A 26,912-nucleotide genomic window follows, 5' to 3' on the forward strand; every position below is an offset into this window, starting at 1 on the left:
AGGTTTGTTGATACAACTTTTATTACAAAAATCAAGTCCATACATTAAAAACTAAAACTGTACATTTGACAGCTCAAGACAAAGATCATATAAAACAGACTGAAATCTACTTACATTGTACTTTTTAAAAATGGGGATAAAACAAGAGACTTTATTTACAGAAACTGCCGTCATTTAATAAAATGTCCTGTACAAACTAAAACCCACATATGTACACACACACCTCTATCCTGCTGGAAGTTGGAGGGCTGGGTAAATGCCAGCCTCCTCTGGGACAGAGGATAATGTTGAATTAGAGTGAAAACCTATGGTCCTGCTGCAGAGCTCAGCTGCTGCGGCGGCTGGAACATGTGACCGAGCGCTGCTCCGTGCACCTCCGGCCTCAGAAGTCTGCGTCGAGCCTGAAGGTGTTGTCCGTGGAGCCGGACATGACGCCCATCCTCTGGTACTCGCCCACGCGCTTCTCAAAGAAGTTGGTCTTTCCCTCCAGAGAGATGTTCTCCATGAAGTCGAAGGGGTTCTCCACCCGGTAGATCTGCAGAGACCAGACGTCAGTTTACTCTGTTCAACACGGGAAATATCTGAGCTCAACGTTTCTCCTCAAAGCGAAACGCGAGAAATCTGGATTTCAAACTCAACAAGGAACAACTAAAAGCTCCTGAGTTGGTTGAATCCACTGAGAAAAACCACCTGAATCACTTTCAATCAATCCACTGCTCTCGCTGATCAGAAGAGCAGAGAGAGCAAGTCACGGCCGAACGCTTTTAAGTTGACATTTTAATTTTGACCACAACAGTGAAGTCGGGGTCTGTTCAGCGTGGCGTCTGTGTCGTGCTGCTGGCGTCCGTCAGTGAACCACTTGTCCTCTGATCAGACCGCAGCAGCAGCACTCAGCCCCCATCATCGGCTGAGGTCCGTACCCCTGCGCGTCTCATCATCACAGACCCCGCCCCTCCGGGCCACAGACCGGCGGCGGTTACCTTGGCGAAGCCGAGCTCCAGCATCAGTCGGTCGGCCACGAACTCGATGTACCGCTTCATGAGGTCACAGTTCATCCCGATCAGCTTCACGGGCAGAGCCTCCGTCAGAAACTCCTGAAGCACAAACAAACACAACAGGTCAACAAACACAGTTCAACCGGCGACTAACACACGTTGGTGCGCGCGCACTGCCGAGGACCGACCTGCTCGATGGCCACGGCGTTCTTGATGATGTCGGTGACGGTTTCTTTGGACGGCTTGTTGAGCAGGTGTTTGAACATCAGACAGGCGAAGTCACAGTGCAGACCCTGAACGCAGCACAATCACAACAACACACTGTTAATACGAACACACACACGTCCAAGCTGGGTCAGAGGTCACATGATCAAACACAGAGCATCGTTTCAATCAACGCTCCAGTGAGGAAGATGTAGGTGAAAGGGATCGATTGATGTTATATAAAATAATCCTGGTGATGTTTTCACGAGTGTGTTTCATCTAAATTATACAAGTTGTTAAGTTCACCACAAACCAGAAGAGAAGTGACACGTGAAACCTGAGCGAAGCTTTTATATTGTTCTAGAAATGTTCATTTAAACTTTTGACAGAATTCATCTCTTTACTCCACCGATCATTTCTGATCGTTTACAATTCATCACGTTAACGTTCATGTTTTTAACAACTGAAAAAAAGTCGACGTCCGGCTGCTGGTTCACACAACATCTTCCTGATCTGAGGAACCTGAAGAGCTGCAGAAAACACGCCCGTCTCATATTCTCATTACCGATCAACCTGCTGATTATTTGATTACTTTAAACGGTGAATTTACGGTGATCAGCCGATGCATTAACGAGCTGGTCAGTTATTGGTTGGACGTGTGGGGGGGCGTGGCGTCGGCGTGAGGCGGTCACCTCATCTCTGCTGATGAGCTCATTGGAGAAGGTCAGGCCGGGCATCAGGCCCCTCTTCTTCAGCCAGAAGATGGCAGCGAAGGAACCAGAGAAGAAGATTCCCTCCACGGCCGCGAAGGCCACCACTCGCTCTCCTGGAGGATCAACACAAGATACAGATCATCAACACCAAACCTGGTCGACCAGGAGCACCAGCGTCACGCGGGGTCGCGGCGAGCAGCTTTACCGTAGGCGGCGTTGCTGTTGCCGATCCAGTTGAGTGCCCAGTCAGCCTTCTTCTTCACACACGGCAGAGTCTCGATGGCGTTGAACAGGTATTCTCTGAGGGCCAGTGAACGCAGCGTCAGACAACAGCACGGACCAGGAGAACCCAGTAGGGGGCAGTAGGGAGCTCACCTCTCTTTGGGCTCCTTGATGTACGTGTCGATGAGGAGGCTGTACATCTCCGAGTGGATGTTCTCCATGGCGATCTGGAAACCGTAGAAACACCGGGCCTCCGTCACCTGCACCTCCTGCATAAAGCGCTCCACCTGGTGGCCACAGAGGGACAGTTCAGAATCACTGATGCCCGATCACAAAGCGTAAACAGATCAATAATCGGTTCCGGCCGCAGCTCGGCTGCACTCACCAGGTTCTCGTTGACGATGCCGTCGCTGGCGGCGAAGAACGCCAACACGTGAGAGATGAAGTACCTCTCCTCGTCCTTCAGAGACTCCCAGTGCTGCAGGTCCTTGGACAGGTCCACCTGGGGAAACCAAGAACAAGCCGTTAGCGCTCGTCACTACGACCACGTTACCCGTGCAGCACTGCGGCGGCGGTCACGTGTACCTCCTCTGCGGTCCAGAAAGACGCCTCAGCCTTCTTGTACATCTGCCAGATGTCGTGGTACTGGATGGGGAAGATGACGAAGCGGCTAGGGTTGTCTTTGAGCAGCGGCTCCGCCTCCTCGCTGCTGCTCTTCTTCTTCACGGCTTTGGGCTGGAAACAGAAGACACATTTTGTAACGGGTCCGTTCACAGTTCTGATTCAGAGTCTTTCGGAGCGGAACCGTCCAGATCCAAGTGGACTTTGTTTAAGTGATCAAACACACAAAAGGTGGCGTCTGTGTCCAAACTCACAAATGTATAATATTCACACGTGACAACAGTTTGGACGCAACATGAACTGATCAGCTGACCTGAACATCTGACATCATTCAGGACCTGAGCCCAGTGGGTTCTGATGTGACGTCAGTGTTAATAAAGTTCGACTGATTCACACAAACATGAAAACACAGAAGCCGAGGAAGTGACGTCATGCGGACAGCTGATCGCCAGTTTGGCGCCACAACCAAATCATTTTAGGCGCCATGTGAGAAACAATGAAAACTCCCGCTCAGTGACGTCACTGTGAATGAAGGTGACGTGTGTGATGACGATTTTAACCCGGAAGCTTTCAACAGATTTACTTACCGCGGCGTCAGAGAAGATTTTCCGCGCGGTTTTCGACGCCAGGATGCGGGAGCTGTTCACACCGGGAGGCTGCAAACACACAAGAGCGCAAATCAATCTCCACAAACCACCGGATGGACCCTGGAGTCAGTTCGAGGGAGAAGAAGAAGCTCCGGGGGTTGTCCTCTCACCGTGTTCTCTTTGTCCAGCGCCATGTTGTCGGTCTGACTGCACAGGGACTTCTCTTCTCGGACGGAAAGAGGCGAGCGAGCACGAAGCATCTTGACGAAGAGGAGACTCTGGAGCTTCTGGAGCTTCTGGAGCTGGAGCTTCTGGAGCTGGAGCTGCTTCTTCTGCTGCTTCTTCTCTGCTTGATGGCGGCTCACTGACTCTGGAGCTTCTTCTTCTCTGCTTGATGGCGGCTCACTGACTCTGGAGCTTCTTCTTCTTCTCTGCTTGATGGCGGCTCACTGACTCTGGAGCTTCTTCTTCTCTGCTTGATGGCGGCTCACTGACTCTGGAGCTGCTGCTTCTCTGCTTGATGGCGGCTCACTGACTCTGGAGCTGCTTCTTCTCTGCTTGATGGCGGCTCACTGACTCTGGAGCTTCTTCTTCTCTGCTTCTCATTTTATTGGAATCTTGGCGCTTCAACGCAGCTGACCAATCAGAGCGCGGCTGGGTGGGTGGCTCTTTAAACCGACGCTGCGACGGAGCCAATCAGGCTCCGAGTCGCGTTCACGTGACCTGCGCGGCGCTGCGGGCAAATCCAAGTGTTAGTTTGAGCGGGGGGGGTCAGAGTTACAAAAGAGTCCGAAATCAACGTTACACAAGATTCACAACGAGCCACTAAAACACGAAGCTGTGACTCGCAGACACGTTAACACGCTCGTTACGTGTGTGTGTGTGTGTGTGTGTGTAATCATTCATAGTTAGTGTCTGTCTAAATATATTCAAGACATGTCGCCATGATAACTTGGCGCTAAAACCCCGCAACGCGGCACATGAAGTGTCGTGCGATTCTTTAAGAATACAACTAGAAGATTGGAGCTCCTGGTTCGTGTGTGTCTGTGTTGTTGTTGTTGTGTCTGTGTTGTTGTTGTGTGTTTGTGTTGTTTGTACCGTTCACCTTCATTTTTTCCTCTCAAACCAAAACGTCTCCCCGGAAGTTGCCATAACCCGAACCCGACTGTTTCCAGGTGACTGCCGAGCCGAGCGCTCTGATTGGCTACTCAGGAAGACAACGCCACTCAGTGTACGTCTATGTTGTCATGGTCACAGTCAGTGTCGCCACCTAGCGGTCAGATGAAATGTTCTAAAGGTTGGAAAACTCCTTCCACGATGTTTCACTTTGTTTAGAAGATTCTCAAGAATAAATAACTTGATATCATCATAATTGTTTTATTGATTCAAAACTTCATAAACCTCTTTTTTGTTGAAAACACCTGAAAACATGTGGAAAACAGTTTTAGACCAAATATTTCATCAAAGACAAAATCAGCAAATGCATCGATAAATATTATAGGACGGAGTGAGACCTCCTCCACGCACACACACGCGCAAGCGCACACACTTTGTACGTTGGTGTTTTCTGCTCCACTTCGTTGGTTCCGAGTCGGCTTGTTTCCGCCCGGTGACGAGACGCTGACGGACCGCAGCAGTATGGCGGCGGAGGGTTCCGCAGAGGAGACGACGAGAGAAGAAGTGAAGGAGAAACGACAGATGATTCACGGTGAGGAGCCGCTGCTGCCGCAGCCCCCGCACCTCCTGCACCTCCTGCACCCCCCGCACCTCCTGCACCTCCTGCACCCCCCGCACCCCCCGCACCTCCTGCACCTCCTGCACCTCCTGCACCCCCCGCACCTCCTGCACCCCCCGCAGATAAAAATGATAATTATGACGCTAACTGTCACGTGATTAGTTTTGCTAAAAGATCAATGACATTGTTATAATTATTGAATCTTGATTCTTGATGTTTTATTGCTCAGCTCTATGTTTTATAGTTTTGTTCTACGGGAGCCCTGAAGGGTCAAAGCGAGACGGTTTGTCAGGATTACTTTTGCGTTACCTCGGGGATGGAATGTAACGAAGTACATTTACTTAGTTCACATTGTTTACATGTCTCCCAGGCTCTGACCTCACTTCCTGTCTGCAGGGGCAGCGTTCCTCACCACGGTGGCGTCCGCCGGGCTGGTCGCGGGGTTCGGCTCCACGCTGGCGCTGGTCAAGAGAAAAAACCCCGACTGGTTTAATAAGGTGCAGTTTGTTTAATTTACAGAATAATACATCAATAAAAATCATCGATCAATGAAGATGAATTCATTCATTGATTGAAAAATGTGGATTTAATATTTTTCTTTCCAGAGCTGAAGGTCACGTGTTCCAAACTCAAACATGCTTATTTGATCTCTCAGCTGCTGAGTCTGGTTTCCTCAGAGGTCACCGTTCGTTTACTCAACGATTAAAGTTGATTCTAAATTTGTGATGTGACCAGTTCCCACTGGAGACACGTGAGGTCACATGTCCACATCCTACAGGTCGAAGTGGAAAACGTTCCTCGCTGTGTCGCGGTCCAGACCCGAGACCTGGTCCCGGTGACCGTCTGGTTATTGGCTGCTCACAGGATCTGACTAAACGTGACGCCAGATAAACAGTCTGTGTTTGTCGTCTGCATCGACGTCTGAGCCTCCGAGACGAAGACGAGAAAAAAACGTTTTATTTAGTTTCACGTCAAAGAAAATCTGAGGCTAAATTTTATCTTTAACATTAGTTTGTATGTTGTGCATGTAGAAAAGAAACGTCTGCAGCGGGAAATGTTGTGACTCCATGTTGTTTCCTTCCGGCTCCTCCCCAGGGGGCGGTGCCGGCGTTGCCGGAGAGCGGGGCGGCGCTCGCCCTCCGAGCTCTGGGGTGGGGGTCTCTGTTCGCCTGGTGTGGAGTCGGCCTGCTCAGCGTCGCCGTCTGGAAAGTTCTCGATGTTCACTCTGTACGTATCCAAACTGTTTACGCACTGAACCCAGTTTAATCTGCGAAAAACTAAAATGTCAATTTTAATATTTTAAATAAAATTACATTTTGACAAAAACTAAATTTGCTGAAGAGAATAAAGAAAACAGTGAAAATGTTTTGAGAATAAGTAAAGTAAAATTCTATGTATAAAGTTTTCAAGGAAAAATGAAAAGTTGAAATGTTTTGATAATATAATTAAAATATTTAAGAAAAGTTGTAAAACAATGAAACATTAAAACATTAACATTTTGAGATAAAGGATTAATTCACCCAGAAAACACATGAACATTAATGCTATGAAATCATGTTTAGAAACAGGAATTAATTAATGTCATGTAACTTAAACAGTTTCACATAAATTAACAATTCATTTATTCAATGCTTTGTTAAATCATTTAAGTTTAGAATTGACTAAAAATAAGATCATGAAATAAAGTATTATCAAAGCTAAATAACTTATTATCTAAACTACACGTTAGAAGTTGGACGAGACGCCGACTCTGGACTCACTCGTCTTCCTGTCTTTCAGCTGTCAGAGTTCAGACTGAAGATGCAGTCCGTCTTCCCCTCCATCCCAAAGTCGGCCGAGGCCACAGCTGGATCTGAACCTCTGGACTGGGACTCTGTCTTCAAGTCAAAGTGACGTCGTCCAATCAAATGAGACTCAGCAGCTGTTTGTCATCGTTTTCTCTGGAGGCAGCAGAGTCTGAGACTCCGCTGGACCAGTTAAGTCCTGGTCCTGGTTCCAGTCTGGTTCTGGTTGAAGATGTTGGAGCTCCACCCACTCCACATCGAATGTTAAATTAATGGTAAACTGCAAATAACGATGGATGGTCATAAACCCCTCCTCCTCCATGTTGGCAGATGGGACATGGACCAAACTAGACGTGGTTTCTGTCGTTTAAAGTCGTACTTATCACACCGATGTTTGTTCAGCGATGTCATCACCACAAGATGGCAGGGATGTAAAGTTGTGTTCACTTACACCCCCCAGCTTGGGAAAAATGGTTTAACCCAAGTCTTTAGCAGTCGATGGGAACTAACGATACTGAAAATGGCCAAATGGCTCAGAATCACGTGAAATTGATGAATGAGATGAAACGTTGGCATGTTTAGTTCACTAGTTTAAATAAATCGGATATTTGTGAAGTGTTCCATTTGTTTGATGTTTGATAAAACGAGTTCATGATGCTCACGATACTTCTGGCATCTGATCGTGGTGGTGGACCACGATCGAGCTGGCTGCTGACCGTGGTGGATCCTGATCATCGTGGACTATGATCATGGTGGATCCTGATCGTGGACTATGATCATGGTGGATCCTGATCATCGTGGACTATGATCATGGTGGATCCTGATCGTGGACTATGATCACAACAAGACTGCTTGATATATAATACTTCTCCTCAGATACTCGACCATTACTGACAATAATCCATCAGTTCATTGACCTTCAGCTACAAAGTGTTTATTCTAATCAAAGCTGTAAATACTCTGATCTCTCTGATGTTCTCTGTTCCACGGGACATCTGTTCACTTGTGTTCACGTGTGCTCACGTGTCTCTGAGGATCCGTCCTGGGAGACGGGTCCTCACATGTGTCTCTGAGGTTTCTACCTTCTTCACCTGTTAAAGGTTTTAGTAGTTTGACTCTTGTTGAGGGTTAAGGACAGAGGACGTCTCACCTTGTTAAAGACTATGAGACAAACTGGGATTTGTGAATATGGGATAAATAAAAATACAATGTGACTGATTGATGCGTTTATTCGTCAACATGTAAAGATCAGTCCGTCCGATCAAACAAGAGAAACTCTGACGTCCACATTTTCTTTTTTCTCTCTTTATATTTGTTGTTTCTGAAGTTGTCAGTAAGCAACATGATGAGCAGTCCCCCCCCCCCCCTCCTGTACACACAGTCTCTCTAATCAAACGCACCCTTCCACACCCGACTCCGTCAAACCTTCTGAAACTGAGGTTTTTTATACAGAAAAATCTTCTCCAGCTGCAGAGACACGAAAAGTTCACGTGAGCAGAGTTGTGATTAGAAATGACGTCCCCAGGTGTCGCCCTCTGCTGGAGCTCTGATGTACATTTTCTATTTACAGGAGGATGACAACTGTGGAGACAGAAAAGTTCTTAAAAAAACAGGAAGTGAAACAGTTCCCCCCCCCCCCCCATACTGCTATGGTTTGTAAAATACTGAACAACAAACCTATTGCACCAGAACAAAGAGACTGAACGTCAGCGTTTCCTGCGTCACATGAGAAAAGACGTCTTATCTACAACACGTGTCACTACTTAAATAATCGGACCACGCCCCCATATCTAACAAACCCCGCCCCCCAAACAGAAAGAACCGTCCACTTCCGTTTAAATCACCAGGAGCCGGGACGCGAGATTTCTCCACCGTTAAACTTTGGTTAAAACAAAAAACACAACAAACTGACAAAAGAATAAAAATAAACGGTTTTAAATATTTTTGTATTAAAATGACTTAAAAATCCCAAATAAACATTTGTGGATGGAGCAGAGGAACTTTATAGATTCTATTTATATTTATTTGTACGTAAATCTTTCTGTTCTTTAAATAAAAATATAGTTGGAGCCAGTTCGTCACATGGGCGGAGCTTGTGCTTCGTGGCAGTGTTCGTGTCACGAGCGCCCGATTTTAAACAGTACTTCACACATGATGGCCGCCACCGAGGAGTTGAGGGCGGCTGACAGCGAGATGTCCAGCAGCCGGCTCTCGTACAGAACCAACTCAGTCCGGTTCTCCTCCACCTTCGCCATGGCCAGCAGCGCCTTGGCGGCGCGACACATCATGTTGATGCTGGGCGGCTCCGGCGGCGCGGCGGCATGCAGCAGGCTGTGTGGACTCTGGTGATACTGAGCCATGGCCAAACTGTCCTCCAGGAAGCCGATGAGAGTTCCCACACTGCCCTTCTGCAGGGTGACGGCCCTCGCCGCTGTCGAGTCGCCCTGCACCAGGTGAGACAGGACGGCCACCGCCATCTCCCGACACACCTGGCTCTTCCTCTCACCTACAAGGCACACCAGCGTGGCGAAGAGCTTTTGCTGGCGGCTGAAAGGCGGCGTGGCGAGCAGCAGGTCCACATTGGAGTCCTGGACGCTCAGCTTGCACAGACACTCCAGCACCAGTCTCTGAGGGGTGAGCGAGGAGAAGCCGCCCGCCGAGCTGAACGGGTCCTGGGCCTCGGCGGACGGACAAACCATCCAGTGAAGCAGCCCGTCCAGGACGGGCAGGCAGATGCTCTCGGGGTACAGCGACAGGTCCAGCTGGCCCGAGATGTTGGCCAGCGTCACCAGCGTATTCTCCCGCAGCGTCGCCAGGCAGTCCCACCACCACTCGTCACGGCTGCACGCCAGACCCGGCTTCTCCTCCCGCTGGTAGGTGGGCGGCGTCAGTTTCCTGTAGGGGTGGTGGTGGTGCAGCAGCACCAGTCTGCCCAGGATCAGCACCAGGCCGGGATGTTGCGACATGTCGGCGTCGTTGCCAGGGACGAAGGAGAGGCCTCGCACGATGTTGGAGATGCAGATGCAGCGTTTGGCCAAAGAGTCCTGCCAGGCCTCGGCGGTGGACAGCGGCGCCTGGTCCCAGCAGCGAGGCTCATCCTCCAGGTGGCTGATGGGACTCTGAGCTGGTGACCTCTGACCTCTGACCTCTGACAGCAGAACATAAGGAGTGGAGTTTATAACCAGAGAATGAAAACTGATGCACCAGCTAGTGGTGAAACAACAGAACTACAACAAACTGAAGATCTAATCAATCAAACTATTAATAATATGTTAATTAGTTATTGATTTATCATCAACATCTGCAGAACCAATACAACTAAACACATACATGTATGATATGAATATTTAATAGAATATAAATGTGGCCACCGTACAGAAGATAAAAACGTCACCTTGTGTTTCAGGTGACGTTTCCTCCTCTGGGGGGGCGGAGTTTACTGTGCAGGGTTCAAAGTGCGTCTGGATGTGAGCGGTGGAGTCTCCTCCCCCGGCCTTCCAGAGCAGGAGGCCGCTGAGGAAGCCATTGGGTCGGCTGAGCTCGGCCCAGCGCTCCTCCACCTCCTCCACCTCCTCCCCCTTCTCCTCCACCCTGAGCGGCAGCTTGTCATACTTGCTGGCCTGTTGGGGGTGGGGCTCTGCTTGCTCCTCCTTCACCTTCACCTCCTCCTCCACTGGTTCGTTGTTCTTTGTGTCCTCAGCGGTGATGGTGGGAGTAGTCGTGAGTAGCGGTGACATCTCCTCCGTTGACCTCCTCCGTATCTCCTGCTCCTCTCCTGATTGGCTGTTACACTGGGAGGCGGCAGCTGGAGGCTCCTTTAGCACCTCCTCCTCTTTAAGTGGGTCGGGCCCCAGCAGAGTCCTCTGGCCCTCAGCTCCCACCTCGTAGTTCTCCAGGATACCAAAGATCTGGATGAGGCAGCGACGGTAAGACTCCACGATGAGCTCCAGGAAACCAGGCAGCTGCAAGAGGAGGGGAGGAGGAGGAGAAGAGAGAAGGAGGCAGAGAGGAGAGGAAGTGAGGAGGAGGAGAAGAGAGAAGGAGGCAGAGAGAAGAGGAAGTGAGGAGGAGGAGAAGAGAGGAGGAGGCAGAGAGGAGAGGAAGTGAGGAGGAGAGGAAGTGAGGAGGAGGAGAAGAGAGGAGGAGAGGAAGTGAGGAGGAGGAGAAGAGAGAAGGAGGCAGAGAGGAGAGGAAGTGAGGAGGAGGAGAAGAGAGGAGGAGGCAGAGAGGAGAGGAAGTGAGGAGGAGGAGAAGAGAGAAGGAGGCAGAGAGGAGAGGAAGTGAGGAGGAGGAGAAGAGAGGAGGAGGCAGAGAGGAGAGGAAGTGAGGAGGAGGAGAAGAGAGGAGGAGGCAGAGAGGAGAGGAAGTGAGGAGGAGGAGAAGAGAGAAGGAGGCAGAGAGGAGAGGAAGTGAGGAGGAGGAGAAGAGAGGAGGAGGCAGAGAGGAGAGGAAGTGAGGAGGAGGAGAAGAGAGGAGGAGGCAGAGAGGAGAGGAAGTGAGGAGGAGGAGAAGAGAGAAGGAGGCAGAGAGGAGAGGAAGTGAGGAGGAGAGGAAGTGAGGAGGAGGAGAAGAGAGGAGGAGAGGAAGTGAGGAGGAGGAGAAGAGAGGAGGAGGCAGAGAGGAGAGGAAGTGAGGAGGAGGAGAAGAAACATGGAGAGGAGAGGAGGACACATGAAATTTGAGTTTCAGTTTGTTGAACCAACACTAACCACCATTAAAGGGCAGTGTTGTACTCAGTCATGTCAGTTTGTTGTGATGACATCATCATCCCACCGTGACCAATCACAGGCCTAGTTGTCTGACCTGTGTGAGGCTGAAGGAGCCGGCGGCGCCGTCGTCATACAGCAGGATGTTGATGGTGTCCAGAGCCCAGCTGCTCTCTGCTAATAGGCCGGACTTCAGTGACATCATCACTCGCCATGCCTCAGGGGTCCCTGATAGGATGAATTCAAATCAACACCCACCAGGCGTGTGTGTGTGTGTGTGTGTGTGTGTGTGTGTGTGTGTGTGTGTGTGTGTGTGTGTGTGTGTGTGTGTGTGTCTGACCTGTGTCCTTCGCTGTGAGTCGGCGTCTTGGCTTCAGTTGGGGGGCGGTGTTCTCCACGGAGCCGGGGGGGAAGCCCTGAGTGTGGAGGGGGATGAGGGGGACACCAGGGAGCCCTGGCTTCTTCATAGAGGGCAGGTAGGGGGCGCTGTTTGGAGACAGAGAGCCTCCCATCGGTCGGGGGAAAGAGGAGGAGGGGCTTAGGGAGCGGGTCACATGGTTAGGGACAGTGGGCGTGGCCTGGAAGGAGGAGGGGGGCTGTCTGGATGGCATGGGGGGTATTGATGAAGAGGAGGATGAGTGGGGGGGGTAGGGCCGCTGGCGCTGGCCATGGGGCCCAGGGGGCCACTGGCTGTCCTGGTCGTCCCCTCGGCTGATCCCAGGGTAGGGGGGCCGCTGGCCCTGCTGACTGTATGTGTAGCCCATGTCGGTCCTGGGGGGCCACATGCTGGTCTGCAGCCCCTCCCCAGGGCCCCCGGTCACCGGTCCTAAGCCCATCGTGCCGTGCTGTGGAGTCCCCTGGCAAGCCCGGCTGTATGGATACGGGTACTGGACCGGCCGCCGCTCTGGGCCCATGTAGCCCCCGCCTCCTACCCCATAGGAGGGGCAAAACATGTCGGGTTGCTGAGAGTCATATCGCTGCACACCAAACCCCTCCCCCCCATGACGCTTCGAGGGAGGATACAGCCCCTCCATCGGACGCTTGTAGCCCTGCAGAGCAAAGAGAGAAGTTCTCGTCCTCACGCTAACAATTAACGATTTAACATCCCAATGTTTCTGAAAGTTTCCTTTACTGGGAGAGCTCACCTGCTGCTGAGGGTGCAGGGGCTGATGGGAACTGAAGGCCATGCTGTGATGCTGCTGCTCGTAGCCATCACGTCCGCGCCTGAAGACAAAGAGTCCGCAAAGATCCACTCAAACATTATTTCCACGAGTCAAAATATCAAAACACGCTGACATAAAAACAAAGAGCCCTCACCTCTGATGGTGGAGCCTGTTGGTCGGGTGCATTCCAGTCGGACCCATGTTGTTTTGACCAGCGGGGGGCACTGTGGCTCCATCTGGCCCCATCACATGGTCCAGCCTGCAGGACACAAAACGCAGTTTAGTGTATTTCAAATACACACACAAGTACCTACAAATGTAATTTCCACGTCTTCACACGTCTTGTTTGTTAACAAATCAAAATCCAAAAGATTTTCAGTACTTCCGCTCGTATCCAGGGCCGTAGGGATACTGTGGTCTGGGGCCCCTTCCTGTCAGGGGCCCGGAGGGGGGCCCGCGTGTGTACATGTCCTGCATGGCACCGCTGGGCATTTGACCAGGACCAAAGGCCTCGCCGGGCCCTGGACCTGCAGAGGAGCAGGTAGGAAATGGGACCTTTTCTTCAGTTACTCGATAAACGATTTCAAATAAAGACCGTTAACCGTTAACAGTGGTTCATGTTCGTCTTAAATACATCAGGCACCTTTTCTTGGTCCATGCAGGTCTTTGTTGGCATCGTACTGCAATCTCATAGAAGGGTCTGTTGGACCACCTCCCTGCTGGTAGGGGGCGCCGCCGGGGCCAGGGCCTCGCTGAATGTGGAAGGCTGGATCGCTGCCTTCAGAGAACGGGTCCTGGACGCTCACCTCTCCCATGGTCCTGAGAGATAAAGCACAGACGTCATTAGTTTCTGAAATGTGACAGATTTCTGAGTGAGGCTGTTTGAGTGAAGCTGTTTGGAGGCTGTGGCTGAGGGGGTAGAGTGGTCGTCCACCAACCAGAAGGTCGGCGGTTCAATCTCCATCTGCATGCCTAAGTGTCCTTGGCAAGATGCTGAACCCCTAAATGGCCCCTCATAGATGTTGAATACACTAAATTGAAGTGGCTTTGGATAAAAACCCAGTCTAACGACATGTAATGTTTTGAACTGTTTTATTATCAACCAATCTGCCATTTTATCGATATTTAATCTGTAAAATGTCAGAAAGAAGTGAAAACGACAGCAGTTTCTCCAGCAGACGTCTTCAGATGTCTGGTTCTGTTCAAGTCAAAACCCAAAGATGATGAAAGGATATTTGAGAGGTTGGAACCTGAGATATTTGGATGATTATTTTGATCTTTGGGTTTCACCAGGTGACTTTGGCCCCCTCCCTACCTGCTTCCAGGCCGGGGGCCCATCTGGCTGCGCGGGGTAGAGGCAGGGGTCGGGGGCTTCAGATCTCCGGGGGCCTCGGTCAGGGAGCTGGTGCTGGGGCCCTGCAGGGAGCCCGAGTTGGCTGCAGAGATACAGACCAGACAGAAAACCTGCTGAGAACAAGGGTTACGTGTCGTCATGTCACTTCACAGCACTTCATCAGAAAGGTCTAGAACATGGAGGTGGATCAGGAGCAGCGAGGAAACACAAACGTCACATCAACAACTCAATGACAGGTTACTTCCCTTTGGAGTGTTTGTTACTTTTAGTACGAATGTGTTCACCTGAAAGTTACTCTTTCCACACAGGTCGATTCTTTTGTCTGGCCTCCTGCTCTGTGTATGTACTTCATCATGTTTTGGTATTATACTGAACACTGAGTAGAATGAAGGCTTGAAGGACGGTTGGCAAATCTTCTGTTTCTGTTTAACAGTAAATAAACACGAGTGGACAGAACAGAAACTAGGGACTCCTGTCGTTTACATTTGTTCATACATGGACGCAGCAGGTCTATGGATGAACAAAGCTGGGTTTTAATCATTAATGATTATTTTCAATGTGTTTTGATGCTTAAATTAAAAAATAAATTGCACAAGAACTTGTTTTTGTTTTCGTCATTTGTGGGGACACTCCAAGTTTTTAGCACATGTTAGGTCCCCCTTAATATTCTTTTTATTTTAGGTACATGTGTAATCTCCCTTGATAAACTTGTCTTTGATGCTTCTGGGTTTATTTCTGACACGTGTTGAGTTCATCTAGAACCTCGTACCAGAACCTCTCAGGTATATCAGGTGCTCTGTTCCTGTAGTGGTCAATTACAAACAGAGAACAGGTGACCTCTTACCTGGGGGGGGTGGCTGGATCTTGGCCTGGAGTGATGGAAGTTTCTTGGTGTCTCCGACGGGCCCAAGGGCCTCAGGTGGAGGCTCCTCTCCGCGCTCCACCTTCCATTCATAGGCGAACAGGTACTGGATGTACTGTTTCTTCAGAGAGCTGGCTGAGCTGCTGGACGTCCCCACGCTCAACAGCGACGATAACTCCCTCCACTTCTTGTTCTTATTCACCTGACACGACGACAAAGATTCACACTAAATTCATCCAGAATCAAAAACAGCTGAGATGCAGTTTGACGGACAGGCAGCACACTTACAACACCATCAACTTATTGACACTTTTGTTTCCTGTGAGAATCAGAACAGGATTTAAGTTCCTCACTTAAGTTCATGTTTGAGCTGCACGTTTACGACACATGGTGAACGAGACTTTTCCACTAAACTCAAACCAATAACCAAGTGTTAAAGATGGCGTCAAGTGCAGATTAAAATAAAAATTAACTTTCAAATTTCACTTTCAAAACTATGTCTTTAAATGAGCTGCATTAATTATCCACCAGTTGGAGAGAACTGATGGCTCAAACAAAAACATATCATTCAAAAGAATAAAATTTGATCAGCTGCAGGAGAAGAAGAGGAGAAGAAGAGGAGAAGAAGAGGAGGAGAAGAGGAGAAGAAGAGGAGGAGAAAGTAAAGGAGGAGAAAAGGACTCGTGGTCTCACCATGGCGAGGCCTCCTATCTCTCTGACCATCAGGTAGAGCTTGCACAGGTCCAGCGGCTTCTTTCCGACGGCAGGTAGGTTCGGGACAGGCGTCCCCCTCTCCTCCATGAAGGACAGGTAGCCGTCGACCCACAGCCTCCGCTCCGCCTCAGAGCCCATCTCATACAGACGGGTGATCTTCTCACTGGTCATGGTCGCCACGCTGAGCTTCTGGAGACACACGGAGAGTCAGCGACTCAATGACCTCATCACCGACAGTCTCCAGGTGATACACAGTGGTGGAAACATACGGCTAAATGGAGCATGGCTACCTAACCTGGCCACGCCCATTAACCACTAGCCTTCACTAATGACAGTGAAGGTTTTCATGGAACAGGGCGCCAGAGCGCAGAAAGTTCAGGTCACAGTTGAAATCATCAAAAAACTAAAGAATCAGCATAATGTGACAGTTAAACAGCGTAGAACCATTAAATAATATTAAGAATACAATAAAATGATCTAGAATTACTGCACTGCTGGGACGCACAGAGCTGGAGATGTCATGTGAAACTAAACACATAAGTTATATAAAATATACTTATTGACACTTCACTTCTGACTTTTAAGATTCCATTTTTAAATGTGAAGGTTTCTGTTGCTTTCAAGGTGTAAAATTGAATTAACTTAAAGCAGAACTGAGCTTTGTTGGATTTAAATGGTTCGTATAGTTTAATTCACTGCAGTCGCTGATAAACAGAAAACTCATTCCAGATCAAAACTCAAGTGTTTCCTGCTCGTTACTGGGATTCTCCACAACATCCAGTTATCTGTGAAAACAGTGGGATGGTTGGAAAGTTTCCTCATTGTTTCCTCTGGTCTCACTTCTAATGTGAAGTTTCACTGACAGTCAACAAAACAACACTGAACCTGCAGAGCGTGAAACTACGAGCAGACTGCGTCTGAACAAAAAGGGATAAAAATGATCACGAGCAGCAGAAGAGTCTGAGCTGAGGAACACGACGCCGACGTAACTCATCGACAAACTGCAGAAACAAAGCAGCCGCTTCTCATCAAGCGAACCGGAGTCAAAGTCGAGTCACCAGAGTCAAAGCCGACTCACCGGAGTCAAAGCCGAGTCACCGGAGTCAAAGCCGAGTCACCGGAGTCAAAGCCGAGTCACCGGAGTCAAAGCCGAGTCACCGGAGTCAAAGCCGAGTCCCAACTTAGCCGCCACACACAGATTTGTGGTGACGGATCTAAGTCGACTCTTCACGACTGGATAACGAGGAGGAGCTGCAGTCGAGCTCAGAGTGAACGGAACCCGAGTGAAACAACCACGTCAAACAGGAGAAGAAGAAAAAATGATCTGGTTCATGTTGGTAAAAACTGGTTATTTTAAGTTTTCTGTCAAACTTCCGAAACAAGAAAACCCAGCAGAAGTAATGAGTGTAACAGAAACTGGGCTCAGACAACAGGATCCACTCGCTTCAGCATCAGTGCCGTTAACATTCACCCTCACACACAGAACGTGCGGGAGCTGGCGTGATCGGCAGAGCAAACGTGACTGGTCAACAGGGCCAAAGCACACACCTTGGCTTTGGGAGGTTCTGTGGTTGGACAAACGGCCTCTTTGCTGAGCTCAACCGTCTGCTCGGCGTCTGGATGAGCGATGATCTCCTGCATCATTACGGGGCCTGAAAGGTACAAAGACAACAGATCCCTTGTTACGCAGGAAGTCGCAGTTTATCAGAAATAATCCAACCACAGTGAGATTTAGCTTCGACACATTGGAATGGATGGTCCTACCTGAGGCTGGGCCTTTGTACGGGGGTCCCTGTGGTGTCATCCTCTCGGAGTTACTGGCTGGTTGCTGGCTGTAGGAACCCGTGGGGCCGCCAGGGCCTCCGGGGCCCATTCCTCCCATTGGTGCCATGCCCTGGTAGCTGCCATGCCTGGGCACCACAGAAGAGAAAATGGGTTTAATAATTATTAGATGAAATAAGTCGGTGATGTTGCAGCTCACATGCAGGAAGAAGATGAGAGCATCAGTCTCAGGACCTGAAGGAAAGACTTTAATCAATATTAACTTTAATACTGTGACATGCAACGTTTTAAACAATCAGACATATTTCTGATGTCTATCTAAGAACTGTTGGACCTTGGACTCTGATGTACAGTCACATTTTTGACAAATGTCTCTCAGTGAAAGATATAAGTTGAGATATTGATTCATGAATAAAGATAGACACTGTTCTGTTTTTGTCAATAAGCAGGTTTCACAAATGAGTGTAACCTAACCCTATACACAAAGAAGTTAGTTCCACATCAGCAGCAGCTTCCGAAGCCAAACAGGAGCAGTCAGGCGACGAGAAGACACACATGTGTCCTCCCAACTAGCTATCTGTCAAATTATAACCTTTGGTCACCACCACCTGCTCCGACAGGAGGAGAAGACTTTCAATCACTCCCTCCCTGAAATGATTCTTGTGAAGTCGCAACACAGATGTTTTGTCCAGTTAAAGTTAAAGGACGACAAAGCCGTGTTTCTGCATCTGTCAAGACTCTGGTACCAAACCTACCCATAATTCTGCTGGGAGGGGTGAGGAGTAGGAGGGAGGGCGGGTCGACTCCCATGCCAAGAGTTGTGGCAGACGGGTGAACGGGTGAACGGAGGCCTGGAAGAACGGAGGTGACAAAAACGTTACTGTTGAGCAGCTGTAGAGAATCACTGACGTTCAGACTGACGACACACGTCGGACTCCTCTGTTTGACGAGGAAGGAAACGTGCTCGACTTGTTTTCTGAACCTCAGCTGTGAAAACATTGTCCTGGAGTTGTTTTGATTTTCCAGATGTTTCAGAGGAGGGGCGGGGTCTCTGTCAGGACTCACCTGCTCTGAGCGCTGGACGAGGAAGAGGAGTTGGCACTGGACCCGCCGACCTCTGGCGGTTTGCGGCTGGTGTTGGGCACTGGAGGCCTCAATCCCTGACCGGCGGGCTGTGGCATACCCGGTGAGGTGGGGGCCATAGAGCTCCCTCCAGCAGGGTAAGGTCGCCCCCCGGCGCCGGGTCCAGGGCCACGACCTGCAGGCGTGGAGGGGCCCTGACCGTGCATCGGGCTGCTGGCATTCAACCCCAAGCTGTTGGCTAAGCCGGGGCCGCTGTAGTTGGCACTGGGGGCTCCGCCATAGTTGGGGGGGCGGGGGTATTTACCTGAGGAAAGAGGGGGTGAGACGAGACGTCAGACAAGTTCACTACTTCACTGTTTTTCCATCTAAGTTTGATCAGATTGTACCTGGGGGGCCGTACTGGCCATATGAGCTGCCCTGCTGGTAGGAGGAGTGGTGCATCGGCCCCCCCAGTGCTGGGTGAGGGGACATAGGTGGTGCTGACTGCTGGGGGCCAAACCGAGACCCTGGGGTGCTCCGCTGCATGGACGTAGAGAAACCTGAACAGAACACAGAGATGTGAGGAACAGGAGACTGAGGAACCATGGCGTCGTAACTCGTCTTTCACACCTTGGTTGTTTCAGACCTTTTAGTTTAGTCTGAACCTAAACATCAGGTGGGAAAGGTTCCTCAGACACGGTCCAGACCAACACAGCAGATTAGGACCGGGCAATAACCGGAAATGTATAGAAACTGACATGTATACACTGTAGGCTCAAATGGTCCTCACAAAGAATCTGTACAAGTACACACACACACACACACACATCCGTTACCTCTGTCTTGAGTCATGGCCGACTGGGGGGGATGAGACCCGACATCTATCCCAGGACCTGGGATCTGGGGGGTCAGCTGAGCTCCTGACAAACAGACCATGTGTTAATGTCACTGCATCCAGCTGTGGACGTGTGTTGGTCTCCATGGCAACACTGCGACTAGCAGAGCTCAGCAGTAACTTCAGTATCTAATTACTGTCTTAAAAATATCCTGAACGCTTTTCTGTTGTAGCTTCTGGACGGTTTGAGATTTGTATACTTTCAGAAAACTTTGAAACTTTTAAATTAAATTAATTCATTTTAAATTAAAAGAAAACATTTAAATAAAAAAGTAGAAAATCCACAGAACCATGAGGTGTTTGGTATTTGTACTTAAAAATGTCATATCCAGCTCAACATATATTCATCCACTTGTTTAAATTCATATTTTTAGTTTCTGATTCTGTAAAAACAATAAACTGAAGAGCAAGAAACTTTCTCTATTTCTGACACTTTGATCAATTTAGATTTTTCATCTTTTTCTTTCCATGAATTTCTTTTAAGGTTTTAAAAACTGAAAATAATAAAGAATTCCAAATAAAAGCAAAATAACACAAACCAGCATTTGTCTTCATGACTTAATTCTCAGTCAAATCATCATCATCATCATCATCATCATCATCATCATCATCATCCTACCTGGTCCAGTGGTGGCTGGAGACAGTGGCCCGGATCGTGATTGGCTGCTAGACCCAGCGGGGGACGGCGAGGGGGACGGCGAGGGGGACGGCGAGGGCCCGGTGCGGACTGACGGTGGGTGTCGGGGCGAAGCGTGTGGGGAGAAAGGAGAACGGGCCGGAGTCCCCTGGTCGCCCTGAGCGCTGCCAGAACCTGACGCCCCTGAACTCACCGCTGCCTCGGTGCCGGTCGGCAAATCGTCGATGGATCCGGACAGATCCTGAAACACAGAGGACAACGACGGGTAAAACACCTGATATTTTATTTTTTATTGATTATTCAAGTAACAAACCAACATTTCAAATGTTATTTTTTTTTAATGAAATGATTATTTGCATAATGTTTGTTCCTGACGTGTTCTGCAGGTTCTGTGTGAGAACTAATGTCTGAGTCAGTGTCTCCGGACATTCTCTAACTCTCCCTGCAGCTTCCAGGTGAAATGTCTGTAACATGTGAACGGGTGAAAACTAAATCCAACAAATCTGAAAATATTTATAATGTGGACCGACAACATTTAAACTTGTGATAAACGTGGTCACTGAACACATCCTCTTGTCTCAGGTGTGTTCAACTGTGGTCGAACTCCGTGTACGGTTCGATGCCTCCTTCAATGTCAAGAACGACATAAGACGAGGTCTCACTCAGACAGAAAAACTGGTGTCTGGATTCAGATAATTAACTCGTGGAGGTAAACGGAAGAGAGGAGTGAGAGAGAGAAGGTGACATGAGGATGAGAGGAGTTAGCACAAAGAGGAGGGCTCGAACGAAAAGGAGAGAAGAAGTGAACAGAGGAAACCAGAGGAGGACCGAGGAAGAAAGGAATGAGGGAACAGGAAGGAGAGGAAACAGAGGATGAGTGGAGGAGGACAGAGGGAAAGAAAAACAGCAGAAAAGAAAGAGAGAAACTCTGCACTGAAATCTCCCATCAGACCCCGGGCTTCGTACCAGCCAATCACAGTGTAGCAACATGCGCCCTCCCTCCCTCTCTCCTCCCCCTGCCAACAGCTCAGCCAATCAGCTGCAGCGCCCCCCCCCCCCCCAGTCTAATTATAAAGAGTGAGCTGTAGGTAGAGAGAGAGTTTCTCTGCAACCTCGCTCGACCTTCTCCTCCTCTGAACTTCTTCTTTTTCATGTCATCTAACCATCTCCTCTCTTCCTTCACTCCCTCCACCTCCACCTTCTTCTCTTCTTTCTCCCTTTGCTCTCCTCCCTTCCTTCTCACATCTCCCCCCCGTTTCTCCTCCTCTTTTATCGTCTCCTCCCTTCCTTCACCCTCAGTTACTGGTTAGACTGGAAGCTAGCTTGTTAGCCTATTAGCATCAGCAAATGAACCAGGAAGAAAGTTAGCGTCGCCGTTAATTAATTCTCACGTCAAAAAGTTTAACTTTATGCAAACTGCTAACAGCAAACTGCAACAAATACATCTCGATGAACAAAATATTATTGTGGATTTTTAAAAACCACAGTTTTATCTCTGGCTCTCTCCTCGAATGACGTGCCCCGTGTTGGGACTCACCGGGAGGCTGGACGGTCTCTCCTGTTGGCTCAGACTCATCTCCTCCAGGTTTGGTTTCCCAGGAGTCATAGCAGCAGAGTGGCTGCGGCCCCCGAACGCCTCCTGTGGCGCCTCCTGCATCAGGATAACACAGATGAACAAAGTTTAAACTACAAAAAGGCTTCAGACAAATGGTCGAGTAGTTGATAGAAAAAAATTCAGCGTCAACTAAGCTGATAACAGAATTATTATCGAATAGCTGCAGGTTTTGTTAAATGATGCGATACGATGCTGCTTCAGGCTATTGGACAAGAGATTATCCCTTCCTGTTCCTCGAAGGCTTTTATTGTGAAATACCTGCAAGACGTTCATAGATTTGTTGAGAATGAGAGAATCAGCGTTGCACTCAGGAAGTGATCCTGATCCATGTGCTGCAGCGAACCGGGAGGGGAGCGGGTCGTACCTGTTGTGGCAGTGGGCGGGGCTGCATGTATGGGGGCTGGCTGGGGGCGGCGGGCCGCTGCTGTGGGGGGCTGAAGTATGGAGGCTGACCCGGCTGACAGTAACCGCCCACGCTCTGCTGCGGATCGTACCGAGAGCTCATCTGAGAACAAACAACAAACATCGGTAAGACGCATCACCCCGATGACAGATTCACAACACAGACACACGAGAGGAAACGAAAGTAGAACGCAGCAGGAGATGACAGGTTCAGACTCGTTCACAACAACAGGAACATATGGGGAACCTTCAGTTGAGGGGAGGAGCTCCAACATGTGTCTCCAATAAATCATTATTACGTTAAGTTACAGGTTCAGTGTGAAGGATTTGCTGACATCTAGTGGTGAAGTTACTTATTAAAAACCCTGAGGACATGAGGATTCTCAAGATGTTTTCAGACATGAACTCTGTAAAACAGTAAATAAAGAGTCAATAGTCATTTCTGCTGTGGACAGCACATCCACACTGTTGTCGGCCCTTATCACCAAAAGAAAAAATGTATTCTTCTTTCTAGCCACCCATCAACAATTTACAATATACTATAATTAAACACATGAAGAAGCTCACGTGCTTTCTGAAGACAAACGTTCACCAAATGCAATAAGATGCAACCTCCCTGCAATGGGAGACCAGTGCAGCATTTAGAGCTGCATGCACAATGAACTGCTTTGCTTAAGACCTTGACACCACAGCTCCACTTCAGGATCACGACTGCACAGACTGACTCCAGATGACATCGTCACCACAAGATGGCAGCGTTCTTAACGCAGATATTTTAGCTTGTGGAGACGAGCAGAGCGACAAATTATTTTCTCACTGAAAACAGCATATGAACAAATCCAGAGTGTGAATGTTCTGACAGAAAGAAACGAGGAGCCAGGATCAATCCAACTGCTCGACATCCAATTTCATCTGGAATCAAAGAGCTAACAAAGAGTCCCGGGGCCATCTGGGGCCTCGCTCTCATTAAAGTCATTACACTTCCTCTCTCTGCCTCTTCATGTGAACAGAGACGACACAACACTGACACAACTTCCCTCAGGCTGAGCGAATAAGAAGAACACACCTCTGTCAACCAGAGGTGATGTAATAACGCCGCTGTTACACGAGGATGACATCAGATGAGGGTCGGAGGAAACACTTGGAGGAAGACGACGGTGATCTGAGAGAACAAGGACCTGAGAAGAGCCGAGAGAGGGGGGGTTACCTGGACTCTTCAGAGTCCAACAGGCAGGTCTGAAAACACGTGTTCACCTTTTAAATGAAAACAGTAGAGTAACACCGGGCGTCTGGGGAAATGATGACACTGGGGGTCAATGGGGGGGCCCAACAGTAGCCCGGGGCACATGGGAGGGTAACGGAGTCGTGTGAGGGGGGGGCCAGCGACTGTGCTCTTTGAGTTAGTTAGTTTAGAGGAAGGAACTGAAGTACCAGCCTTATTTCCACCAATGCTGCCAAAAAACTCCATCGGAGGAGTTCACAGCGAGAGGAGAAATCCTTGTTTACTTTCGGTTTCTGACCAGCTCACACATCCATTTAAACAGGGTAATGCTAACAGCAATCTCCCGCTGCTAGTTAGGAGGCGCCAGCAGGGGGTGTTTGCTCAGACGGTTAATGAAGTCATAGAGAAGATGCAGAGCGCATCATGAGATAAACACCTTCTCTTAACACTCACACAATTGAATTCACGGAGCTTCTCCTACCTGTTGCTGAGGGTACTGCATCCCTCCCATCCCAATGTGCCCCCTGCTGGGCATCCCCATCGGGTATCTGTGGGGGGTGGGGGTGCTGTAGGCTGTGCCGGGGTATGGCGCCCCCTGCGGCTGTTGCTGCTGGGAGTACGGGTTGTTGCTCATACCATAGAGCTGAGAGCGCTTCATCGCCATGGGGTCCATGAGCGGCGCCTGAACAACACAAATGTTTGGATCATGATTCTGTCGTGATGTACGCAACCAAAATACCTCAACAGGTATTTATGATCACATGTCTGTGAAGGCTCATGGCCCATTTTAAATCATTCTTCTTTCACATCTTTTATTTAAAACTAAATCTGTCTGAACTGCAGCTTAATTTAATCCTATCAAATTGGTTTAAATCGTACGATATCACATCGTTACATGATTAGATCCATATCGTATTTATGTCTGTGGGATTTTACTGCTCCAATGAGATTGTTTTTTAAAAACACAGCTAAGACTGAACTCTGCAGTCGGAGCAGTGATCCAAACGCCCGGGAGGCCACTTCACACCAGAGTCACACCTGAGTGCGCTTTCATATTCACACACTGTATCTGACACACTGACAGCAGGTGAGACAAGTGACTACGTGTCATCCACTATCTGTGGATGACACGTAGTCTCCACCACTCATCTGACGAGAGTAAGTAAACATGAGGAGCAGGTGGAGCAGCTGGATGTAGGGAGGAGGAAGAGACCTGGTCTGATCATTAATCCAGATGTGGACACTGCGCTAGATCTGAGGGCAAAGCTGGAATTTATATCAATTGTTATTTATATGGTTTGTGAATCAAGCAGACAAACACTGACCTCTGGTGAAATACCAGGAGGTTTATTCCTCTTGTGTATTAACATCACGTTTAGCAAAAATTCACAATTCACAATTTTCTCGTGTTTGAAATAATTACATTTGCCTTTGATGACCAACGCACCAAAATGTAATCCGACCCAGAGAGGTGGTCTGGGCCGGATCGAACTGAACCATGGTTCGGTTGGTTTGCAGAATGAAAACAGATCAAATGGAAACAATGGAACAAACACATGAAGCTTGGTTCAGACTTTCAGGCGAGAAAATTCTCTTATTTTATAATTAAACCACAAAACTATGTCCTGATATTGAAGTGTAGCTGCCCTGCAGAGTACATGATGCTGTAAGACGATGTCGAGCCTGTTTGAATTCTGTAAAACCTGACAACGAAACACACAACAACCAGTCACGGAGATGTTTTCAGACATGAACTCTGTAAAACATGTCTGTTCATTTCCTGTAGTTAGTGTTTGTGAAGCAGCAGCAGCAGGTTGTCGGGTCCGACTCGTTCAAACAGGAACATGTGGACGTCTTCGTCTTCTACGTGTACGGCTCCTCTTCTTCATCCTGAGATCTTTGTGTTCTTCCAGTTTCACGTCCGTCACGTGTTAGAAACCTCATCAACACGTCCACTCGCTCTCTGGGAAGCTTCCACACATTGTCCTGCTGTGTCCTCACATGGACTCACTCTGACATGTTACACACATGTTACCAGGAGGCTGCAGGAGAAGATCCAGAACATGTCCAGAGACACTGACTCAGACGTTTGTTCTCACACACAGAACCTGCAGAACGTGTGAGGAACGTGTGAGGAACGTGTGAGGAACATGTGAGGAACATGTGAGGAACATGTGAGGAACACGTCTCTGGTTCAGTTCATGTCTTAAAACAGCTTCAAATGTCAATAATAGCTTTTAACTTGACTGACGCAGATATTTCATCATCTGTAAAATGACAGTGAACTGAAGTTTGAGTTGAGTCTAATCTGAGCCTCTGATCAGTTAAACTCATGTTAATGTAGAAAACAGATGATTCGATGATTGTTAGATGAAGAGGTGATTGTGTGGAGAGGCTGTGGATGAACTGACCCCGACCTGGAGCAGCAGCGGCCGGGCTGCTGTGTGTTCAGCGGGGGGCTCGACCGGAGGAGCGGGTGTTGTGACCGGGGGGGACCGGGGGGGACGGGCACGTGGCTAATCTGCATGTGTGAAGGTCGGGGCCGGAGCCGGAGAGGAGCCGGGGGCCGGAGAGGAGAGGAGCCGGGGGCCGGAGAGGAGCCGGGGCCGGAGAGGAGAGGAGAGGAGAGGAGCGGTCTCAGCAGCAGCTCGCCCCGCCGACTGACACCTCAGCCGGGGGGGGGGGGGTCAGCATGTGAGAGCCGTCACCACCTCAGTGTCCCCGGACAGAATGTCCCGGTACAACAGCAGAATGTCCCCCGGCACAGCGCCTTCCCTCTGCGGCTTCACCACTGTCTCACGCAGCCGCGCGGCTCGGTTAGCGACCACTGCGATGCTAATGTTAGCTTAGCAGAGCCGCTAAACCAGAGTCACCTTGGACACGGAACCAGAACCAGAACCACGACTGGTCCCAGTAACTCAGTTAATGACTCATCGTTTAAACCAGCAGAGTCAGAGAGGGTTTCTAACTGCAGCGGACACAACCCGCTAGCTACCAGGGTTAGCATAGCGGCTAACTAGCAGGTTAGCTGGGGATCCAGGTGAGTTAATGACAAACTACCAGGTGTGGATCCGGGGTTACTCACCGGGGACCTGCCGCCGCCCGGCCCGGTGTTCCCCGGGCTCATGGCCGGGAGGCTTCTCTGATGTCCTCCCCAGCCGGGAGCAGCGGAGCCGAACAGGGAGCCCAGGTCGTTAGCCGGCCCCGGGCTGTTGTAGTCGGTGTGTCCTCCTCCGTGTCCTCCTCCGTGTCCCCGCATCATCGGGCTCGGAGACGTCAATAATTGGTTCAAAGTCGGCGTGGCCCCGGACGGGTGCTGCCCCTGAAACCGCTGGAATCCTCCGCTGCTGCCGCCGCCTCCAGCCGGGGAGCCGGGAGCTGCCAGGCCCGTCAGGGGGTTTCCCTGCCGGGAGGGACTCATCCAGCCCCCGTATCCACTGGTCCCGCTGCCGGGTCGGTAGTTCGGGTAGTGGTTGTACGGGCTGTTGCTGTAGCCTTCGGGGGAGTTGTGTACCTGGTCCATGGTGCCGTGTACCGAGAGCGCCGCTGTTACCCCAGCCCCTGCGCTCTGTTGTCCGCCATGTTGATCAAAGCAAGGCCCTCCTCTTCCATCGTAATGATTAAGCTCGGAGCTGGT

The 26,912-nt window shown here is 49.6% G+C and overlaps 3 protein-coding genes and 1 non-coding gene across 6 annotated transcripts; 1 reads left to right on the top strand and 3 right to left on the bottom strand.

Annotated features, from left to right (window-relative positions):
• Window positions 1-9,032, bottom strand: LOC117758743 (ribonucleoside-diphosphate reductase subunit M2). 2 transcript variants are annotated; one of them, XM_034580689.1, is made up of 12 exons: window positions 9,027-9,032; window positions 3,916-3,918; window positions 3,513-3,618; window positions 3,343-3,411; window positions 2,720-2,869; window positions 2,520-2,636; window positions 2,288-2,421; window positions 2,118-2,212; window positions 1,892-2,025; window positions 1,184-1,288; window positions 981-1,094; window positions 1-535 (listed from the first exon to the last, which is right to left on the bottom strand). In XM_034580689.1, exons 3-12 carry the CDS (start codon window positions 3,600-3,602, stop codon window positions 383-385), a joined length of 1,161 nt encoding a protein of 386 aa, XP_034436580.1. In that variant the 5' UTR covers window positions 3,603-3,618; window positions 3,916-3,918; window positions 9,027-9,032; the 3' UTR covers window positions 1-382. The 2 variants fall into 2 exon arrangements, with proteins under 2 accessions (XP_034436580.1, XP_034436578.1); XM_034580687.1 differs by lacking the exons at window positions 3,916-3,918; window positions 9,027-9,032 and having other exon boundaries at window positions 3,513-3,632.
• Window positions 808-944, bottom strand: LOC117758930. Its single transcript, XR_004613388.1, has one exon. It is a non-coding gene; the product is annotated as a small nucleolar RNA SNORD94 (small nucleolar RNA).
• tmem242 (transmembrane protein 242) lies at window positions 4,567-7,481 on the top strand. 2 transcript variants are annotated; one of them, XM_034580725.1, is made up of 5 exons: window positions 4,567-4,618; window positions 4,934-5,050; window positions 5,474-5,574; window positions 6,173-6,304; window positions 6,857-7,481. In XM_034580725.1, exons 1-5 carry the CDS (start codon window positions 4,582-4,584, stop codon window positions 6,968-6,970), a joined length of 501 nt encoding a protein of 166 aa, XP_034436616.1. In that variant the 5' UTR covers window positions 4,567-4,581; the 3' UTR covers window positions 6,971-7,481. The 2 variants fall into 2 exon arrangements, with proteins under 2 accessions (XP_034436616.1, XP_034436615.1); XM_034580724.1 differs by having other exon boundaries at window positions 4,609-4,639.
• LOC117758774 (AT-rich interactive domain-containing protein 1B-like) lies at window positions 8,074-26,912 on the bottom strand. Its single transcript, XM_034580733.1, has 19 exons — window positions 26,361-26,912; window positions 23,757-23,957; window positions 21,574-21,687; window positions 20,019-20,277; window positions 18,912-19,064; window positions 18,508-18,829; window positions 17,425-17,570; window positions 17,209-17,312; window positions 15,640-15,846; window positions 14,929-15,148; window positions 14,046-14,166; window positions 13,374-13,549; window positions 13,113-13,257; window positions 12,885-12,989; window positions 12,713-12,791; window positions 11,908-12,616; window positions 11,665-11,795; window positions 10,256-10,823; window positions 8,074-10,009 (listed from the first exon to the last, which is right to left on the bottom strand). Exons 1-19 carry the CDS (start codon window positions 26,796-26,798, stop codon window positions 8,979-8,981), a joined length of 5,229 nt encoding a protein of 1,742 aa, XP_034436624.1. The 5' UTR covers window positions 26,799-26,912; the 3' UTR covers window positions 8,074-8,978.

This window comes from Hippoglossus hippoglossus, chromosome 24, assembly GCF_009819705.1.
Source record: "Hippoglossus hippoglossus isolate fHipHip1 chromosome 24, fHipHip1.pri, whole genome shotgun sequence".
Classification (NCBI taxonomy): Eukaryota; Metazoa; Chordata; class Actinopteri; order Pleuronectiformes; family Pleuronectidae; genus Hippoglossus; species Hippoglossus hippoglossus.

What these genes read in the sequence shown, in the direction of transcription:
- LOC117758774 (XM_034580733.1), bottom strand. Translation starts at nt 26,798, where the DNA reads ATGGACCAGGTACACAACTCCCCCGAAGGCTACAGCAACAGCCCGTAC. An exon ending in TGGCCAGTACGGCCCCCCAG is followed by an intron (nt 18,830 to 18,911) that starts GTACAATCTGAT and finishes CTCTTTCCTCAG; the next exon opens with GTAAATACCCCCGCCCCCCC. An exon ending in GTACAAAGGCCCAGCCTCAG is followed by an intron (nt 17,313 to 17,424) that starts GTAGGACCATCC and finishes TGTACCTTTCAG; the next exon opens with GCCCCGTAATGATGCAGGAG.
- tmem242 (XM_034580725.1), top strand. Translation starts at nt 4,582, where the DNA reads ATGTTGTCATGGTCACAGTCAGTGTCGCCACCTAGCG. An exon ending in GTCAGTGTCGCCACCTAGCG is followed by an intron (nt 4,619 to 4,933) that starts GTCAGATGAAAT and finishes GTTGGTTCCGAG; the next exon opens with TCGGCTTGTTTCCGCCCGGT. An exon ending in GAAACGACAGATGATTCACG is followed by an intron (nt 5,051 to 5,473) that starts GTGAGGAGCCGC and finishes TCCTGTCTGCAG; the next exon opens with GGGCAGCGTTCCTCACCACG.
- LOC117758743 (XM_034580689.1), bottom strand. Translation starts at nt 3,602, where the DNA reads ATGCTTCGTGCTCGCTCGCCTCTTTCCGTCCGAGAAGAGAAGTCCCTG. An exon ending in GCATCGTCAACGAGAACCTG is followed by an intron (nt 2,422 to 2,519) that starts GTGAGTGCAGCC and finishes TGTGGCCACCAG; the next exon opens with GTGGAGCGCTTTATGCAGGA. An exon ending in TGGAGCTCGGCTTCGCCAAG is followed by an intron (nt 536 to 980) that starts GTAACCGCCGCC and finishes TGGTCTCTGCAG; the next exon opens with ATCTACCGGGTGGAGAACCC.